We start from the raw sequence: 21,605 nt of genomic DNA, 5'->3' as shown, positions 1-21,605 counted from the left end.
AAATTTTTATGCATAGTCTAGGTATGTGATCTGGGATACAAGCCTCCTTTTGAGGCTTCTATTTTTCCTCCCATCCAGATTGCAGATGGTTGTACCTGTGAGACAATGGTTTGCATAATACAATGGAATGTGTTTCCCTTCGGCACATGCATCCCCAACTCCTCCCCCGGAAGGTTCCACAGGTAAACTGGCATGCATCATGGTAAGCCTCATTGTGATGTTCCTGTGCCACTGGTCACTCTTTGTGTGTGCTGCCTAGATTGCATTGGAAAGCACCTGAGACCAAGGGTATCCAATTGGGGGAGCGCTCTGTATTCGCTAAGGCATTTCTGTCCTCTTTATGAAGAGTGCCTACATCCAAACCCGCCTCTCGGCAGCCTCTAACAACTCAGACAAACTTTTCAAAATCTACAAGGAGCTGGCCAATCCTGCTGCAGTCTCTACCTCTCCTGTTCCCTCCCAGGCCCTTTGCACAGCTTTGGCATCTCATTTCATCACTAAAACTCGGGACATCCTGTCCATTCTTTCTCTACCTCCTCTTCCTCTACCACCACAGGCCTCTTTCTAGTAGTTTCTCCTGTTCCCTTCTCCTCCTTTCCGCTGTTCACTCCTGGCAATGTTTCTAGACAAGTGCAATCTATGAACGTCTTGTCAAGTCAAAGCAGGTGCTCCCCATCTCCTCCAGAACCATTAAGGACCACATCGATGCCCTTGCTCCAGCTCTGTCCGATTTCTATAATCGCTCTTTTGCCACTGGAACCATCCCATCCCTTTTTAATCACTTGTGCATCCCTTTCTTAGGAAACCGTCTGCTGATCCTTCCTCTCCAGCAAACTATCGCCCAATCTCCATCACTCCTTTCCTGGGCAAACTCCTGGAGAAGCTGGCCATCTCCCAGCTTAATCTACATACTGAATCTTTGGTTGTCACCATGACCACCAGTCTGGCTTCAGAGCAGCCAGTAGCACAGAAACTGCTCTCCTGAACACCTGTGAGGACTTGCTCTCCAATCTTGACTCTAACCTTTCTTCTGTCCTCATTCTCCTTGATCTTTCTTCTGCTTTCGACAGTCAACCACGCCATCCTGCTCAATCGTCTGTGACAACCTGGGTATCTCTGGACACCTGGAGACATCCTTTCTCTCTGATCGACCCTCCCAGGTCCAACTTGGGTCCTTCCTCTCCTCTATCTCTCTCTACTTGTGTTCCACAGGCATCTAACCTCTCTCCCTGGCTCTTTAACCACTACCTGGCACCCCCAGGCCACTGCATCTCTAACTTCTACTCTAACTTTCAGTGTTATGCGGATGACGCCCAGCTCTCCTTCAGGCTCCCCTCAACCTCTTCTGCTCTTTCTCTCATACCTGACCGTCTACAAAGGAATGGTGTGCCTCCAACAATCTCTTCTTCCTTCTCCCGCCTGTCCTCTGTCACTCTGGCCACCCACCCGGGGCCCTCTACCTGCACCTTCCTGCGACCCTAAGAACCCTGGTGGCATCTTCAACGCCACCCTCTCCTTTTCGCCTCACCACTGACATCTCAAAAAAGTCACACTATCAGCTGTACCTACTCAGAGGTATGCTTCCTTTTCTCACTTTCCCCCCCAGAAGCCCACTGTCTCCAGAGCCCTGGTCCTCACTAGGCTGGACTACTGCAACAGCCTCTTTTAAAATATGCCTGCCTCTACTCTTCACCCTTTACAACTAATACAGAGTAGGACTACAAGACTTGTCATTGGCCTCAAGCCCAGGGATCATACCTCTGCAGCCCTGAAATCTCTTCACTGGCTCCCTGTGGCTGCCAGACTCGAGTTCATAATCCTCTGCATCGTCCACAATGTTTTCTGGGGTCAGGTACCACACTACATCCACCTCTCTGCCTAAGCATCTTCCTTTCTTGAGCCCTCCACTCATCCACTTCCAACTCTCTTATGGTCCGACGCTTCTCCAAGCAGAGAGTCAAAGGTAGATCTCTGTCCTCGGCCCGGGCCTCCCTCTGGAACATCCTCCCTGCTATATGTGTATATATATATATACACACACTTCCTGTCCACCCACTGAACTTACGAAACTAGCCTCCTGCATGACCAGTTGCCCCTGCATTGCCTTCAAGCCTCCCAACCACTTATGAGTTATCTTGCATTCTCTTCCACCACCCCCCAGCGCTTCACTTCCCCCGTCCCCCTGCACTTGCATGATCTGGATGACACATGGCTTAGTTTTGTCCTCTTTCTTTCCTCCCTTCCGTGTCTTGCCTAGAAACACTTGGGTACAGGCGCGTTATAAAGGACTTATCATACCTCCCTTGCTGTTGCTTGTCATGGTATTGTTTGGCAGCACTGGGGAAAATGGCGGCAGTGATACTGTATTTGAACATGTTCGGCTGTAGCTGGCCATGGGGCAGCACTGGATCTAATGTGGCTGCAGCTGGGAATATGAGTTTGCAATTGGGTAATAAATACATTGCCTGTTATAAAAGCAGTGCACAGGCATATGGCCCTATAGCTGGCCAACAATGGCTGTAGGTTGGCAACAAAACTTAATTTGGCATGAAATGCCAGCACCTGGACCTGAAGGTTCATATTGCACATGATGCTTGTACCTGTGAAAGGTTTTACTTCACCATATTATGGATGTGTACAGGCAAATGCTGGTCGCTGGTTGCACCTGGCATATGTCTCCGCACCTGGGCATGTCAGGCTGTTTGGTTCAATGATGGCTGTGCCTAGGTGGTATGAGGTTGCTCTGCAGTGCAAAGGCTGTTTCGGCTTTGGCAATGTTTGTTATAGATTTAGTGTAGTGTTCAAAATGCATGGCTAATAACCACATCTGACATTGAGCATGCCATGTGGGTGACATATGTGCACTAAAGCATAGCTACGAGGGGGCTGGGGCCTGTTGCAAATCTTTATTTATTTGTATAGCGCACCAAACCTGTGGGCATCAGGGCGCTGAGGAAGATTTTTCCACCCACTTGTTGGGCTGTAGATCTGGTAGAATTTGATCCATTTGCCATGTAGTCTAGGGCATGAGTAGATTTTTTTTGGTCTGTAGTGCAGAATGTGGCTGACTAGTATAGGAGGATTAGTGCAGCTACATTTCAGAAGCGTTGGCAATTGTGCAGGCCTATTTCAGCACTGTGGGGGAAGTAAAAGCCCGGCTGGCATGTGTCTGATGTTTGCACTGTTAGTTACGGATAATGTGAACATGCCAGGTGCATCAGCTACCAGTGGTATCCAGTGATGTTACCGAAATGATAACCATTGAATTATATAAAAAAGGGGGTGGGGTGAAGGTTTTAAAAGGTGTTGCGGGGCAGTTTCAAGGTGGGGGTAACACGCATGGTGGGGAAACAGGAGGTTTGGGGGATCACCACCCCCAATATCCCCCGAAAAATAGTTTATTTTTTTCCTGTAATTCATTAGTTGGAAATCATTTCAGTAAGATCACATGAAACCCTACCGGTTTGTGTGAAATATTGCGGAGTGGGTTGATAAAGAAGAATTGTTTGAGCTGGTTAGACTCCATTTTCTGTTATTTTTACCCAAAATTGGCAGTTTGTAGACTGGGTTCAAATCCTTGGATTACACAGGGTTGCTGTTTGATCTCTAATAATAATAAAAAAAATAATAATTTAGCATTTATATAGCGCTAGGAACCTGCTTTGCTTGAACATGTTTTGGATTGCAGCTTCTTTGTAGTGGGAGTGTTTCTGTTGAAGGTGCTGGATAGGATGAGGTGTCCATGGGAGATGATTGAAGACAGATGGGAGAGGTTGGAGTTCCTTGGTGTTTAGCATGGATTGTGTCCGCGTCTGATTGAATGGCAAGGTTCGAAAGTGTCATTCCACTCTGGTGATTTTGGCATGAGCTGCAGTGCGACAGTGGGTGAAGGCATGGTCGGACTGGGGCATAAAATTGTCTCGGGCACCAATGGAAAAAGTGTCCCACAGTTGCAAATGCCAATTCATTCCTTTTGTGACACTGTTTGAGTAGTACCCAATGAGGTGTTTTTTTATCAAATGTGATACAAATTGTGCATTTTGAGAAATATATGTATTCTATTACACTGGTCAAAACTACTAGTGACATGGTGAAGTAATTTATCAAACTGGTCCACGTGTGCCAAAAAACTGGCCCACTTCAGCATTTTTTATTTTTGGTTTGGGTATTGCCCTATTGGCCAGTCCGAGCCTGAGTGAAGGTACAATTAACTTGCTTTGAAAAGAGTTATAATGTACAGCTGCATTCGTCTTCAAATGGGTCTTCTGCTGATGCCTTCAACGAGGGAGAAAGTGTGGGATGGTTTCCTCTTTGGGGGGTGGTTAGTGGAGATGGTGAAGCATCTGGTGTAAGAGGCACCATGTCCCTGCTAGACCTACCTTATAAGCAGCAGTCGGGTCGGAAGATTTGGGTGTGCATCCTGACCGGTCTATGTTGCTTCAGTTGAGGAGGTGGAGGGGGGGGTCATTGGAAATGGGGTTTGGAGCAGCTCCCCATTCCGTTGGAATCCCATACCATGCCTTACAACCTCTGTTTTCACTATGAGGCTAAAGCAATGGCTAGGACTTGGCCAGTACGCCTTTTGAGGATTACTCAAACCTCTTGTCACCTCCACATTGGCACTAGACATGGGCGAAAATATCCACCCCAAGCCTGCCTACAGCCAGTGGTCCCAATTCATGTACCATCCAGCACATGTTCTTGATTGCGCTTTGAGGATCCTAACACATATATAACCCCGTCCCCCCAAACCCAATACATTGAAACCCTGTATTCAGATTTACTAAGGCGAACGCTCCTTGTCCCTGACTCTTATCATCCATCCCAGGTTAAGCTGCCACAATCCCCCTTCCTGTGTTACCGCCTGCATTGTCCCCCGATTGCTATAGCCTGCCTTCAGGTGGCGTTCCGCTGTGTGGTTTTAATGCTGGGGTCATCCGTCACCTGTGTGGCCCATACTCTGTATGCAAGTCCGGACAATGTGGCTGAGCTGAAAGTGAGCTGGAAAGGCCTGGTCAGGCTGAGGTACTGACTGTCGGTCAGATGGGAACACTCCGCCATGATCCTGCCCCTGCATGGCAGCGCTTCTCTCCTCTCTCGGTGACACATGGCAAGCAAATGCCTACTGAATGTGAAGAAAACAAATGATTGACCCAAGAGATTGGATACACAACGAGTGTTGGTTGATCATTTGTAATGCTTGGTCCGAGCTGCAAAGCCACAGGATCTTGGGGTACATCACTAAAATATTAAGCCTGCTTCTAGTATGCTTGGATCTAGTCTGTTTAGTGCCTGCTATTTTGTTCTCCAGTAAGGTTGTCTTAAATATTAGCAGTTATTCTTCCCGTGGCCCCTATTGCTCGCCATATTAAAATCCTATCCAAGAAATAGACTCTTTGATCTCCTTCCCCAGCTTTCAACTTTTGGACCGCTTTCAGTTGAGGGCAGAGACGGCTTTGGGGCCTATGATATATTTTATTTGTATCGCACTTGTACACAAGTGTTTCAGAGCGTGAATCTTTTCAAATGAAAGGGGCCTTGAGCCTCAGGGGGGTTCTGGGGAGGGCCCAACAACTGTCCCCATGTTGCCAGTCAGCAGTCTAATAACGCAACACTATAATCCTTTTACACCCAGGAAACACAGATTGACCAATCACAATCAGTCTTTCCTCCTGGGCGTGTTTGTGCAATCACTGCCTTCACCAACCAACTTCTCGGGCTTTGATGGGGGGGGGGGGGGGAAACACTGAGTTGAACAGAGACGTAGTCCCTTTTCTATTTTAATGGCAGCACCCTTTTTCCCATTTTTTTTTTGTTACGTCAAGAGACCGCCAACATTAAAATAAGAAAGAGACCATATGCCTGTTCAACTAACTGCAGACATATTTTTTTTGTCGGGAGAGCCCGAGCTGAGGCCCTCTCTTCACTCAAGCCTAGCTTAGCCCGGGCAGGCCATTAAAGGCCATGTCCACTCCCACGCCGCAGCGTGAAAGCCACATTATATATTACTTGCATTCTAAGGCTTAGTGTGCGCTTTGCTGCGCCCGCGTTACAAGCTGCGTTTGCTGTGCCCACTCGGCTGTCACTTCCATTGGGGGAAAACAGAAGTGTTATCACCTTGTTGCCTTTCAACACTGGTTTCGCCACGTCGGCCACTTGCTTACAAAGAATTCATAGCCCCTATTTATAGCTGTTCAGCTGGCAATCAGTGTTTCATCTCCCTGTTGGATCGCCATCTAGTGTTAATTGGCGGCTATTAACCTTATCTTTATCTCTAATATAGCGTTTGCCCCCCCACGGGTGCCTCAGATTGCTTTCCGCTCTAAGCAAGGCACCCCTCACCATCAGGTTGACATAGGCTCCCCACAGAGCTTCAGCCGGACCTAGTTGAGGGGTGCCCCCGCTTCCCACCTCATGACACTTTACTTCCCACACATCATTTCACCAGTCTCTGAAAGTCCAACTTCTACTCCTGAACGGTAAGTGATGCACGCTGACTGGTTGAACGGTGTCATTAAGTGTTTTGCACCCTGGCAAGGAATGACAGGCCTATGCTTGTGTCCATTTGGTGAGGGTCTGCCAAGACAGTGATCAGCTCGTTCACATGCAGCTCGCCTTTAACTCCAGGCCAAACCAATAGAATGGTTCTCTGGGTCTGATCTGGGAGCAAACAGGACGTTCTCCTGTCTCATGCCCTACGGTTGCAGCATGGAGCCGGTGTTAAATACTGGGCGTGTACTCTGCTAGTGAATAAGGCACTATAGCCAAAACCTACTGTAGTAAAAGCGAGATAGCTCAGGTTGATAGTTGGTGGGGAACGCCTTGAGTGGTGAGGGCTTTGGAAATCTAGGGCCTTCAACATGGGGCGATGTGATCTCGGGCATCTTTGCCATTCTTTGGAGCCACGTCACCCCAGGCATCCAGGATTAATCATGGGCTGCCAGGGCCCCAGACACTTAAAACCCTCCATAAAGTTTGAGGATCCTATACCCACCCATGGAGACGCCATAACGAATCCTCTGGTTACAGGGTGGGCAGTATATTTTTGGTTACTTCTCAAATCTCACTCAAGAACATTTGTTTCACGGAAAACGTGGTGGCCGGGGCTCCAGATAAATCCTCTTTAAGCGGATACCACAGCAGACCCCGGAGATCTAGGCAACATTTTGGAAAGCTAAAGTTATTGTTTCTGTGGGAATCCACTGCTCTAATTACCCACCCCCCCCTCCTCACCCTTACTCCCCCCTCTTGCCTCCCATAGGGTTTTTGCTATCTGGGGCCTTGTAGTGTGGGGGTCCTTCAACAGACAGACCAGAGTCCCTTGGAAGCTTGCATGGGAGCTGCCTCCCCTTCTCCGCCACACGCAGTACCAAGATGTTTCCCAGAGCTGCAGGTACTTCCACTGGGTGCTAGAGTGTTGGAAAAGACTTAACACTCCAGCTGGTAGAAGGGTCCGACATCTGCAACCCCAAAGCGGATGCAATGTTGTAGACCGGTAGGACCCGCCCCCCAGACTTGCCGGGGCCTCGGGCAGCTTTTGTGGCCGGGGTTTGGAACACTGGGTGTTGGATGGGGGTGGAGTTTTCAGATGATTGACAGGGAAGGGCAAACCGGGTGGACTGCTTTAGAGAAGCCTGGCCTCCTTTTGCCTAACCCTGGAATGCAGTCTTGCAAACGCCACGGCCTTGCAATGCTTCCTGAGCCGAGTGTGTTTTCTCAAACCGAGACGCTCGCACAGCTGAAGCGTTCCAAACTTAAGGAAGCACCGCACTAGGCTGGGTCCCCAAAGCGAGCTCCGGCAAGGCCGCCGGGGCTGTGGGTGGGCTGCCTCCTTCCGCTCAGTAACCCAATCCGCCCGCAGAGCGTGTTCTCGACTTGGCAGTGCTGAGAAATGTGTTTTATATAACCTGGTCAGGGCGCCCCGGGGCCTTGTGTCCCGGGTGCTGCTGCCTGTTTGCTTGCAAGGGCCGGGGACGCTTTTTGGCAAGGAGAGGGGTTGCTGGAAGGAGCCGCCGGGCTGGGGTGCGGGGCGCGATGCTAGGCGGCAGTATGCGCGGCCGCTCTGGGCAGGGGCTTTGCTAAATAGCCCGCTCAAGTCTGAGGAGACAGGTGCCTCGCACCGAGCGCACCTCCTTCATGCCGGCGCCGTCTGCGCACCTGTCCAGTCATGGAGACGCTAAGGGAATCTGTTCTCCATTTGACCCTGCAGATGTCGACGTACAAGCGGGCCACGCTGGACGAAGAGGACCTGGTGGACTCCATCGGCGAGGGCGAGATCTACCCCAATGGAATCCAGGTAGGAGGACCGCCTTACTGCTTCTGCGCTGTGTGCTTATTCCGTGCCCCAATGTACTGTGAGCTATTGCATCCAGACAGAAACGTATGAATTTGATGCATTATAGATGTATGCTAATTGTTCACTTCACTGTAGCCAGCCGTTTTTCTGCTGGAATTTAACGGTTTGCTGCCACTGGAGTCCTTTTTTTTTCTTCTTTTTTTCCTTCTTTTTTTTTTTTTTAATATAGCATTCCAAACCCTGAATCCAGGTATCCAAGCACTGAAATAACAGTTGATGTTATCTATCCTGGCCCTGCAGGGAATCGAACCTGCATCAGCAGGCTATGCACAGATGTCAGAATGAGTGCTCATCTGGCTGTGCTATTTGACCGGCAAGTGGGAGCACTGCATCCCTTTTTCAGTCTGTGTATGACCGCCATGCCCTCCAATGGCCCCTTTGTGCCCTTCCCAGTTCTCTGATGGACCCCCTTTTTCCCACAGAATACCTGCACCAAGGGGCGGTGTAGGCCGCAAATTTGGTCTTGTCGATCACTTTTCCTGCCCATACCCCTGGAGCTGAGTCTACCAAATCTGTCATCCATAAGAACTGCAAGCAATTTCTCATGTGCGTGTGTGCGCGGTCTGGTAAGTGGGTGGACCAGGCAGAACAGCCCAAGCCTTGAAGCCATGGCTTTTGATTTATACACGTTTACTGTTAGGGGGAGTGTTGTGACAAATTTAATTGATCAACGAACCCAGTTTACATTAGTTGCTCAGAAGGGTTTCTTGCTTGAATCACTGTCAAAGACCTACATCAAATACAGAATGCATTGTCATTCTTTTGTTCCCAAAGTGCCCTTTGCTTATATGCAAATCACCAACACGCTCTCTCCTGCAGGTTGAACTCCTCAACTCCGCACAGCTGCACTTCATGTGGTTCCTTTGGGTAATCGGTTGATGCTGGACCTGAGCTAGGGCTCCATCGCTCAAACCCCACCCTCATCACTCTGACCACTCCCTCCACCGATCACGCCCCTGCGGGAAGGGGAAAAGTAAATTTTTTTAAAATAATGGGTGACAATGGAGCATTTTAGACGACACTTTTTACAAAAATTGGGTAAAAAGCGGAACAGTTGCAATTGGGTTTTGTAGGGTAACTCATAAAAAAAATCCAATAGATGCAAATCACTGATGTGGACAGGGTTTTCATGATGCCTTTGCCCACAATATGTGCAAGTAGAAAAATATTTTCACTCTGGCTGTACCCATACATTTCCATACTAGCTGCACCAATATATGCCAGTATTCGCATATAAGAGCGTACGCATGTTTGCTTTGTGCATAATGCCAATAATGATACTATAAGACAATATGTCCACGCTGATTGTGCCAATTTATGCCAGTACCCTCACAACATACTCCTGTTGGCTTTACCAAAATGCATGCCACAGTGAAAAAATGCATCCAAACTGGCTGCACCAAAATGCCCTTCTAGCTGAATTTCCCCAATCTTGTTTGTCAAACCAATCAACATTAAACCAATATTGCATCTACGAAACAAAATGAAAGCTTCCAATTGAGTATAGCATATTTCATTAAGAAAATATGCACAATCAAAACGCTAGGCAACATTTTAGCCCAGGTCAAACTGTAGCAGACGCCTACCGGCAGTATTTCATTTTTAGGAAGTACAAAGGCACCGATCTGTCTTGGTAAATACTTTTTTCCCTATGCTCCCCCCCCCCCCAGCAACACCATTAGAGGCGCAAACCATTTTGAAGGGAACATTCTTTCTGTAAGGAAAGAATATATTAAGTATTAGTTGTCTCTAGTCTCCATTGGTCACATTTTCCAGACCGAGCAGGACACATGATAAAATGTGCAGACACTTACTAACATGAGCATTTCATTGGTTTATTTATTTATTTTTGCATTGATGGCTGCGCATCAAACCCTCAGGCATCAGGGCGCTAGTTACAGTAAGTGCATAGAGGTATACTTTCTTAAATAGTGCAAGATGGCATATGAAGCGCATATGCCATCTTGTACTATTTAAGAAAGGACTGGTACTGAAGGCCTGGCCCCTCCCTTTGTATTTTTAGCCATTCGAAATCGTGATGTTGGGTTAGTATTTTCGTGTCAGTGGCGTGAGTGGAGTGAGTGGAAGCGTAGATGGGGGACAGGCGACTGCTCATTCTCGCAGCAGTCATTAAGTGGCTGCTTTCAGACTTAATGGGGAGAGTAAGCTGCTTGTAACATTGAAGCTGCATTAGAATAGTCTCCACAGAATCCATTAAGAAATTAGATGCACCCCACACAAATAAGTGTGTCCATGCCCACTGTCTCTGAAGTTAGCATCTCTCCCAGCATCTGAAGGGTTACCCAGGCAACCATCTTGGAGGCGGTATTCACTACCTACACTCAAATGTTGGACATGTCACACATGCCTGGTGCAATTTGTGTCTAGCGCCATTGGAAGTGCTTACATTTCGTTTTTTTTACCAACGTAACTAATTTAATTATAAATTAGCTAGGTTGGTCGCACGTCTAATTAATAATTAGCTACGTCAGTAATAAAAGAAATGTAAAATGAAAATTGCTTTTTTAATTAGTTTGCAGACATGAGGCGGAGTGTGCCTGGTAAACTAATTGGAAAAGGTATTGTATTGTACAAAAATTAATAATTGAATTCACTTACCGTACGTTATTCTTCCGGACAGGCCTCTGCTGCTCTGCTCCAGGGGAGTAGCTTTCGTTTTCCAAGTTCCTGCCGGAGAAAGGACCACCCTAATGGGGTGGACCGTCCTCCGGCAACAAAGCTAGATTCACGATCTGAGAGAGGAGGGCCAAGGCTGGGACTGAAGGCCCCTCCCTCGGCTCTTGACATCAGGAAGTAGCCAAGTCTCTTTTACAGACTGCGGTGGGGTCGGCAAATTCTGGCCCTACCCCAGCCTGTGTGAGAGACGGGACAGGGGGCGGGGTGAAGGGTAAAGTGAGCCCGGTGAGCGCTACTTTGCTTTCTTTGCCTCACCTGCCCTGAAGCTGCACTACGCATGTACAGTGGGGATGGCTCATTGGAGCTCCCTGCTGCACCTTCCAAGTGCAGCCACAGAGGCCATGAATGGCATGATTTAATGTCATTCATGGACATGGAGTGGTGGACTCGGCGCTCCTGGAATGTTAGTGGGCCTCTACCCCTAGCGCCCCTATCGGCCTTCTGCCATTGGAATAACTCTTCCCTCCTGCCCTCCAGTAGGCTGCAGTTTGCCCCCCCCCCTGGTTAGCAGTAGGCTGCATAGCGTAGCATGTGGCTTTCCAACGGTGACGCTCGCCCCTCGGCCATACTGGTCGAACTTAAATCTGAGAATATCCTGAAATGCATCCTATCTTTTGGCCAGTGACTCTCGCCAGCTCCTTCAGTCCTGGATGCCATTGCTCTGCAGAATTTCCGGGAATTGTGACATCTCTTTCTGCAACCGGCACCAGCTCTGAGAAGGCTCCCCGCTTCAGACGAGACGAAACATCCACATTTACATTCTTGGACCCTCCAACAAATATAACCGAACAACAGATGTTTACCTCTTGTAAGCGCAGGATGGGAGCTCTTTATAGGCGTGAGTCGCAATGCACCCTACTGGCTCTTTCTTCAGAACTTGGACAATGGACCAACTGTCGGACCAGAAAATAATATCTCTGTTGCCCAGCTTCCTCATCCAATCTCAGCTGCCACCAAGACTGTGGGGTGGGGGGACATCTCCAGAAATGTAATGTTCTTACCACACCCTTCACACCCCTACCAATATTGCCTAACCGAACACTTTTTGGCAACAATTCAAGCAAATACATTTGAATTAAATTAGATCAAGCAAAAATGGTTCAATAAAAATACCTACTTTCCCATCGCACAGCGCCCCATCTTTTCCCACGACTGTCACAAAATGGATGCTTTCTGCCCTGGAACTGTACAGAGATGTGACAAATGTGCTCACTGTGTACCCTTTTCTTGTAGAGACCCCGTTTAACATTCAGCAAAAAGGTGTCCCACGCTTCGGGGTCCTGCTCCACCGCCCAGGTTGACCTGTTTGTTTATTTGTATGGCGCACCAAACACTCAGGTAACTGGGCGCAAGGGTTACAAGTTTACTTTAAGCTTCATGTTACAGAAAATTATAGGTAGGGAAATTCATACGTAAAAGAGGGATAACTGCATACAGGTGTTACAACTGATGAAATAAGTGAGATACAGAGTAGTGGGAGAATCATGGCAACAAGTACAGTAAATGACATGGAAATGCATGCATCAGTGAAAGGTTCTTCTGTGTTCAGACCTGCTGTAGCTCTGGACAGCTTCCCATTTATAAAATTCATCAGTCTATATCACCAACTTGCAGCTGCCCCAATGCCACATTGTTAGTGATCGAACATTTTCTCATCGTTACCTAAAAGGCATCAAGCTTGCCTTCCAGGGGGAGGATGAGCGGTGTGATATTCGGCCATTTTTGTGGCCAGCACACTTTGCTGTAAGACACGCATCCAATCCGAAAGCAACTGCCCCAGCAGGTGTAGTGACACAAGCACATACAAAAGTCAAATTACAGGTGGGGCAACATATCTAGTGGGAAGGCATGTTCCTCCTTGTTGCTACCCCACTGTTTCTTGGTGGCCAATGTGGCTTCTCCTCACCTCCTTGGTGCTCTAGGGGTCACTTGCAATCCCTTCTGCATAGTGTTCTCCTTGCCCATGAGAGCACTCCCAAGCCTTGGTGTTCCAGGGGTGTCCTTAATGTATGGTCCCACCCAATTGAAGGAATGCTTACTACCCCTTAGGATGCTCTGAAGAGACACTCCAGGAGTAGGGCGCCTGCGGGGTTGAATGGCATAATGTGAGCTGCCTTGCAGGCTCGGCCCTTTCCTGATCTTCCCGGTCTTGCTGTCCCTCGCCGTCGACGCCACAGGGCCAGCAGTGGAGAGCAAAGAGAAATCCACACTGCAGCAATGCAAGACATTAAGCGGCAATGGAAAGACCATTGCAGCCCATGCAAACTCCTTATTGGGGACCTTGGCGGCACGGGTGTTGCTAGGTCTGGAGAAGATCCGGGGCTACGCTAATGTCGGGCAGTCGGGACTCTGGGTTAGCTAGCCTTTTGGCTGCAGCCCTTGAGCTTGTTTCTACCTGGGTCTACAACTAAAATAGCTCCATCAGCCCCCCCACCCCCCAGCAGCGCCTCTTCCTGGAGGCCTCCACTGATGACAGTGGGTGTTGGTGCAATTACGTCATCGCACCGAGGGCCGCACCATCGAGCTGCAGAGGTAGGCGGCTTCCCCATCAGCCTCTGGAAGCCTCCCTACCCCACTCAAACCCTACTCCTTGCTGGCTGAATGCCCTGGACCATTCTCTGCTAAAACAAGACCGTACCCAGCTTCCAGTCCTTGCATTGCAAATTGAACAAGCTAAAAGGTATGGGATAAATTGCTTTTTATCACGGTGCATCCGTCTCTTTGCCTGCAGTAATTGGAGGGGCACTCGTTGAAACATTACTTATCGCAACATGGATACCGATTCAGAGTTGATCATTGTGTTCCCTTGCAGGGAAGCCGAATGTTGTAACATTGCAGCAACAGAACCGCAGCCGGAATTTGATAAGGAAATGCACATTTCTTTTTTTGCCTTAGTGGAGTGCGATAGATAACTCGCATTTGGGGCGTATGAAGTAATTAGTTATTGACTGTTGCTGTTCTGTAAGCTTCAACTGCTACACATGAAGCGGGCGTACCAGCCAGGTTTACTCCCTAAAAGCAGGAAACCGCTTGCAACAAAAATAGAAAATTAACAAAGAGGAGGCTGCACTGCTCTTCTGTGCCCACAGCTCCACTGATGTGTTAAGATCAGTGGTACCAGCAGAGCATTGTCACTCCCAACAGAGTGTGTTATTACTTCCACACAAAAAATCGCACCTCTACCCCTGTATGCTCGGGAGTGCCTCTTTAACAACACTGTTGGGCAATTCGAAGAAGCTGCGACATGTTGACCACTACTTCCTTTTATGGGAACCTTTTCTTTGGTACGCTAAAATCATTAACCACTACACCGAAGGCAATTGCAATTACATCCAAACTATCCAAACACACTGTCATGTAACTAAGTATGCTTTTTTTTTCTGTAACCAGTAATAATTTCCTGTAACAGCGCCACGATGCCTTAGGGCTGCCGAGCGCTTTATAAATGTAAATAAGTAACTGAGCAAGACTGAGGCCTATAAATTATGGATGGACTTTGGGCAGCCGGCTCTGGAACTTGGATGCCTTTTTCTTTATTTTTTGTTAGTGGTGCTACTGGGTAATTGGTGGTGATTGGAGGGAGGTGTAAATCAGTGTGGTCCCATAGCTATGTTCCACCTGCATCAAACTTAAACAGGAAAGATCCTTTGCTCACAGGGGTATTGCATTCTCTGGCTTGATTTTAACGCTCCATTAGAAATACTGGGACTGCACAGCTTTTGGGGCATGCAACCGTATCTGACCCCATAGATTTGCATTAAGGGCTATGCAAATTTGTACAAGTTTGATGACAAAATATTTGAAGTTGAGTAACAAAAAGGTGGGCAACAGTTTTCCTCTACCTTGCTTTTCATTATTGTTATCTGCCAGACCTGAAGGGGATTTTGATGGTTCTACCCGATGAACAAGTGAGACAGAATATCAATCCTCTGATTACTTATTTTCAACAGGAAACTAATTTTCTCTTGCCAGAGCCCAGTTTGGTAGTCTCCTAATGATTACAATATGAAAATGTTGTCGCCGTTTGTCCGTCCCATTCATCTATCCCTGAAATGAAACCCATAATGGCTTGGTTCAAGGAGAAAGATGTTGCCAATTGGAACGTTCATTACTCTTGAGTCGGCGAGATAGAAAATGAATAGTCCTGCTGGGCCAGCGTGAACTCTCGTTTCAAGATGTTTTCTCTTTGTAAACTGGAGCCCACCGTTTTTCCATGCAAATGTTTTATTAGTACCTGGGGCGAGGGAGCCAGCCAATTGGGTTGCTGCGATCCTGTACTGAATCCCATGATTCAAGTCTGCATTACGAACAACCTGAAGGCTGCCATTTTCCGTCCCTCCACTCTCTGCCCTCCTACCCCACTTACCTGATTCCAACCGCTACTGCCGCTCCGGGTGCCCAGCTGCCATAGAAATGGAAGAGCGGCTCTGCATGGAGCCCCGCCTTTCATCTCTACAGTGGCTATCTTGGGTAAGAAAGCATCCTGTTCATTGAACAAAATACATTCCCGTCAACACCCCGGGTTTCAGTTTGAAGACGGGGTGATAATAGCAGTAATTCCTTGTTACTATGAGGCCGATAACTTGGGCCCCGGGCCATGACCAGCCCACCAGCATGGTTGTTATTGCTATAATACAGTTTGGTATAGGGAACTGCCCTGTAAATCAGCCTTCAATGCCATATTGCACTCTAGGCCAAGCTTCTTATGAGCTGCTTTCTCTCATTGATTATGGACAATCCACCAGAAATGGAATTTATTTTATATCCTATGTAAGGATATAGAAGGAGGGGGATGGCACATAGGTGGCATGGTTTTGGTTGTAGAATTTTATTTCTTAGTTGGGAAAACCTCACTTGCCCTATTTCTAAGAGGGGTTTTTTCCTGCCTAAAACTAAAGGAACAGGTAAAACATTTTTCCAATCAAAAGTTCCATTGTCCTGTGACAAATGATATTCTAACCCTCATACTATAAAGAATAAACTAACAAGGTTCTTCCTTCAGGAGGGCAGTTGCCTTCAGTCTCTTAGAGGAATTGGAGACTGTCCTCTCTAGCTTAGGTCTGGCACAGCAAATGGATGTGGCTACACTGGATGACCTCATAAAACACCAACCGGAGTAAACCTATAATTACCCCATATCCATGGTCTGACCACTTTTTTTTTTTTTAAATGCATTGCTCTATTCTGTTTGTGCATAAAATAAAGACCATTTTGGTAAATAAAACCTGTATTAGGTCAAGAAATATCAGGAAGCTGAAGCCTTAAATGATGCATGATTGGATTTTGGCACTAAAAATTAATTTACGTCATTTGAACACAGCTGGAGAGCTGACCAAAGCCTAGCATGACGCAATGGGAGAGGCTACAAATACACTGGCAAATTCTAAAACAAAAGCTGCATCATGTAGGAAAAATAACACCCGTTTCTCCGCCGAATTAAAAGAATGCCGAGTACTCAAAAAGAAACTTATTTTTTTCTCTAGAAACACTGTTCGATGTGGATAAGGTAACCTATAAATTGGCTGCTAAAGTGTGAAAAGTAGCAGTTAAGGCTAAAAAAATGCACTTATGATGCACGTATAGAAGAAGCTCAACATGACTCTAAGGAACTTTTCAGAATATTAAAGGAACTAGAGAATCCAGTGGATAACACACAAGAACGCGCATGGGGACCCCCACTGCCCCTATAGAACCATGAAGGACAACATTGGTTCTCTCGTTCCAGCCTTGGCCGATCTCTGTAACCACACTTTCGCCAGTGCAGTTTTCCCCTCTCCTTTCAGGCACTTATTTATACACCCCCTTCTTCTAAAAAAAAAAAAAAGCCTTCAGCTGACCCCTCCATTCTGGCAAACTATCGCCCTATCTCTATCGCTCTCTTCCTGGACAAACCCCTGGAGAAGTTGGCTATCTCCCAGCTTACCCTCCACACCAAAGCTGTTGGTTGTCTCCATGATCATGAGTCTGGCTTCAGATCAGCCAGAGGCATGGAAACTACTCAAACCTGTGACGATCTGCTCTCTAACTCTCCCTTTGTCCTCATTCTCCTTGACCTTTCTTCTGCTTTCGACACGATGAACCACAACAGCCTGACCTCTCGTTTCCGCAATACCATGGGCATCGTGGATCAGGCTCTGGCGTGGCTGTCCTGTAGGACCAACCTTCCCTGGTTCAACTGGGGCCTTTCCTCTTCTCCACCACACTCTCGACATGTGGTGTTCCCCAGGGCTCTATCCTCTCCCCCTGGTTTTTTAATGTCTATCTGGCCCCTTTGGTCCTCCTGATCTCTACCTTTTCTTCTAACTTTCAGTGTTATGCAGATGACCAGCAGCTCCCTTTCAGGCTACCCTCTGCATCCCCCTCACTCATCCCTGACTGTGTAGCCGCTATTCAGGCATGGTGTACCTCGAATGATCTCTGCCTAAATGTCAATAAGACTGAGATCCTTCTCAATGGGACCCGTGCGCCTTCTTTCCCCCCTCTGATTCTAGCTGACATCCCTGGCACCACTGCTCTCACCCTTTTGTGAGGCAAGAAAATTTGGTGTCCTCTTCCGACTCCACTCTTTCTCTCCACACCTCAGACATTGCCAGAAAGTCCCCACTTCCAGCTGATCCTCCTTAGATGTATTCTTCCTTTTCTCACCCCCCCCCCCCGAAGCTCAGTCTTCAGAGCCTTGGTTCTCTTTAGGCTGGATTACTGCAACAGTTTTCTTAGTACACCTAATTCTACCATCGCCCTCTACAACTTATCCAGAGGAGGACAGTGAGACTTATCCTTGGCCTCAAGTCCAGGAACTGCATCTCTCTGTCTCTGAAATCCCTCCACTGGCTCCCGGTGGCTGCATGGATCAAGTTCAAGACCCTCTGCATCATCCGCAAGGCTTTCTGGGGCTGGAGCCCTTACATCTCCAACGCTCTCTTCTTAAGTACCTTCCTACTAGTGCCTAATTCTCTGTGGGTGAGTCGCTTCTCCAAGCAGAGACTGGGTGGTAGATCTCTTTCTGCGGCAGGTGCCTCCCTCTGGAACATCCTCTCTGCCTTGAGCCAGATCTCCTTAAGTTCCAGAAGCTCCTCAAGACTTTCCTCTTCCTTCTCTCTGCCTCTCATCTGCTAACCTGTCAGTTCCTCCTTCACCGTTATGCTTACTGGTAGCTCGATGTCCTCTGAGTCATACAGCACACCCCTTCCCCCTCACCCCCGTCCAGTCCCACTGCACTCACACATTGGCCTTCCTGCACTGCCGCCTGACCTACCTTGCACTACCTGGGTGTGATTCCTTTGGGAGGCTCAACCCTTCCTTGCAATTAACTCAGTGCCCTGTTGCTCTGGGTGCACTCCTCCCCCACCCCCTACCCTTCCCCTACACTTCCTGTCTTTGCACTTACATGATTGAAATGATACTTGGACTAGTAAGATTGTTTGTCTTGTTTTTCTTGTCCCCGCCCCCTTGCCTGGTTGCGTCTTGCAACACTTGTGTATAGGTGCATTATAAATAACAAATCAATCAATCGAAGAAGGCATACTTAAAAACCAAGCTTGGTGTACATCAATCGAGGAAGCAATGGTAAATAAGCTGGACATATTCATGTGGAACATACTTGATGCAAGAGTAGTAGGGGACTTTGAGAGCGTACGGGAAGGAGACTCGTCTAAGTCCATCATAGACTCCCAACGAAAGCAGCATATTCCCTACATTTAATTTCAGAACTATTACTGAGACAGAACTTAGTAAAACTATTGGAATGTAAAAGTGATATATGCCCAGCCATAGTGGTCAAAGCATGCTCTGAGCTATTGATTGGTACACTCGCAAACATTGTCGATACCTCTGATGGTAGGTCATGTGCCATTAGATTTAAAGACAGCCTGAATCACTCCCCTTGACCCAGGCATGCCGGCAAATTGGAGACCTATCATTAACTCCCCTTTCTTACTCAAATTATTGGCTAGGGTGGCATATGAGCACATTTTGGACCACCTTACTAAGCACAATGTTAAGTGGCAGTCTGGTTTCAGACCCGGTTTTGCTCTTCTAGAGGTAAAGTCTAAAATGTTGAAAAGGATGAATGAGGGACAAACCATTCTACTCATGGTACTGGATGTTTCGGCCGCTTTTGATTTGGTCGAAACATCCTTTACTGATACATTTTAGTGATGCTGCTCTTACCTGTATTTTACCAGATCCATTACGGTGTGCAGAGGCTAGTCCAGTCCCACTACCTTATGGGGTGCCGTAGGGTTCACGCATGTCACCTTCACAGTACAACATCTTTACAGCTCCTCTTTTTCAGATATTAGAAAATAGGAAGATATGTTTCTCTATGCAGACGACCCTCAGTGCATGATCCCCCTTATCATGGAATTACCTGGAAGACACATAGTCTTATTCAGGATTGGAGGTGTGACAGTGGGCTCTCGCTAAATAACGATAAAATGGAACTTATGGTTATTGGCGCTAGCCCTAGACTAAAACTGGGCCCTGATTATGTGAATTTTCAGATTGCGGATCGTAAAATTGCTACAAAGGAAAAAAATCAAAATTCTGAGCCAAAATCTGAATATGAAGGCGCAGGTGAACAGCCTTGTATCTGCATCATCCTATTACATCAGACTATTGTTTCACATCCGCCCATATCTCTCTCTCCAAAGAGCTGGGACAGTCGCAAGAGCCAGAGCCATTCTAAGATCAAAAATAGATTATTGTAGCAGTCGCTTGACAGGTATTGGGAAAGGAAAGGAGTGCTCGCAAAACTACACATTATTCAAAACCGTGCTATACGAGCAGGAGTAGGGCTTCAGAAATATGATCATGTCTCAGGAATATAAAATGGCCTACATTAGCTACTTATAGAGGCCAGAAATTTTATTATGTCCCCGCACAATTACCTATAAATACTTGGAGGGTTCTTACCCTCATTATCTAACAGAAAGGTTGATAAAGAAAGCTGGCGTTAAGAATCTTTTAACTGATAATTCCAATATGCTTGTGGTGCCCAGAGCAAAGTTATCCCAAGTGAGCAAAAGTGTGTTCTTTATGGATGCTCCAAGAATCTAGAACTCTATCCCAACAGATCTTGAAGTCAGTGAATCACTGGGCAATTTCAAAAAGAAACTCAAAACCTTTCTGTTTAGATAGGGTTGTTTTCTGTTTGTTCACCACTGTCCAACAGTTGTTCTTTCTCAATAGAAAATACCAGGCTGGTGTGACTCCCTTACTCTGGCTCACTGGTTCACCCAGTCTTTTATCCAATGCCCAGGAGAATGACTGCCTTCTCCTGGGGTGCACTTTAGTAGTCTCCAATAGAACTAAGGGGAATGGCTCCCTTCCCCTGGCTTCTCTTTAGGGTCCCATACCATTCGCTGGTGGTCGGTTGTCTCCCCACTGAGATGTCCGAGTTCCTCCAATGCCACCTTGGGTTTCTTTAGGGTCTCCCTACTGAGACGAGGAGGAAGGTTTCCTCTTGAGCTAGCTTTGCTGAATTTCACAGGGTCCCAGAACCTTATGATTTATAACTATTTCACTGTCCTGAGGAAATCCACCTCTGATGCTGTCAAGGGGTTTGAACCATGTTAAATCAATAGACTGGTTAAATGTGGGGATGAGCTGTTGCCGCCCATTATTCTATCCCAGAACAAACTAAATGAATAGACTGGGTGGATGTGGGGATGAGCTATCGCCGCCCACATTCACGCCAGAATAGGAGAACTGCGCAGTTGCATTGAGACCACTCCAAAGATGCAACCTTCTTGTGGGGGGGTACCACATCACCACTCTACTGTAAGGATGCCATCAAAACAATGTTAAGCAAGGGTCCTATACTATCAAGCAAAAGGCCACTCTATTGAAATGCAGTAATTCAAGACAACTCAAAAATGGATGCAGTACCGACAAATTCCCTAAGGTAGCGCTAGCGGTCTAAACTCTGACAGGGAAACTGTATTTAGGAGTTGCAAGAGGGGCAGGGACTTCAAAGCTTGTTGGTTAATTGAAAATCTAGCCACCTGCTGTTCCCAGAGGACAAGAGGCTGAGAACTCTTAACACCCCAGAGACTCACCACAGGAGGCAGGATATCACATGGCCCTTCTGAGTGAGAGGGGGGGTTTCCCCTTCAGCCTGGAGGAGAGAGACAATAGCCCCTTTCTGTTGAATGGGGTATGTTAATTTTGAGTGTTTCCTGTCAACAGCCCTCTGCCAGCAAGGAGAGACATGTGATCACTGACCCACCCAGACTCCTGGAGGCGGACCCAAACACTTTGGGGAGTTGAATTGCAACAAATATATATTTTATAGAAACAGTGATAATGTATTGTAACCAAATGACAGGAATGTACAACTTTGAGAGTCTTAGTTTGAAAAATGCCCTCACGATTTGAGTCCAAACTCCAATTTGTACCATGTTCTGGGGCAAAACCCTGCTAATTATGATTATTGTAGACAATGTGTTTAAGCTAGAGACATGGAAAGTTACTGGGATATATGTGGAAGAGAAATGTACCTTTTGTATAATTTTTGATGAAAAACCAATGTTGCAAAACCAACTAAAATCGA

General features: G+C 47.2%; 1 protein-coding gene across 5 annotated transcripts in view; it reads left to right on the top strand.

The window, feature by feature from the left end:
* Positions 1–21,605, top strand: part of ECE1 (endothelin converting enzyme 1) — a 696,412-nt gene that overhangs the window by 169,621 nt on the left and 505,186 nt on the right. For 3 of the 5 annotated variants that reach the window (XM_069610353.1, XM_069610355.1, XM_069610354.1), the window contains exon 2: positions 8,210–8,296. The exons of 1 other annotated variant lie outside the window; for it this stretch is intronic. In XM_069610353.1, coding sequence (XP_069466454.1) covers positions 8,210–8,296 — 87 coding nt within the window. Of the gene's footprint in view, positions 1–112; positions 203–8,209; positions 8,297–21,605 lie in introns of those variants that run through there. One more of the 5 variants, XM_069610352.1, reaches the window with a different exon arrangement.

The sequence above is a fragment of the Ambystoma mexicanum genome, chromosome 8 (genome assembly GCF_040938575.1).
Source record: "Ambystoma mexicanum isolate Mex_15411 chromosome 8, UKY_AmexF1_1, whole genome shotgun sequence".
Classification (NCBI taxonomy): domain Eukaryota; kingdom Metazoa; phylum Chordata; class Amphibia; order Caudata; family Ambystomatidae; genus Ambystoma; species Ambystoma mexicanum.
This window is presented reverse-complemented; position numbering and strand designations above follow the sequence as displayed.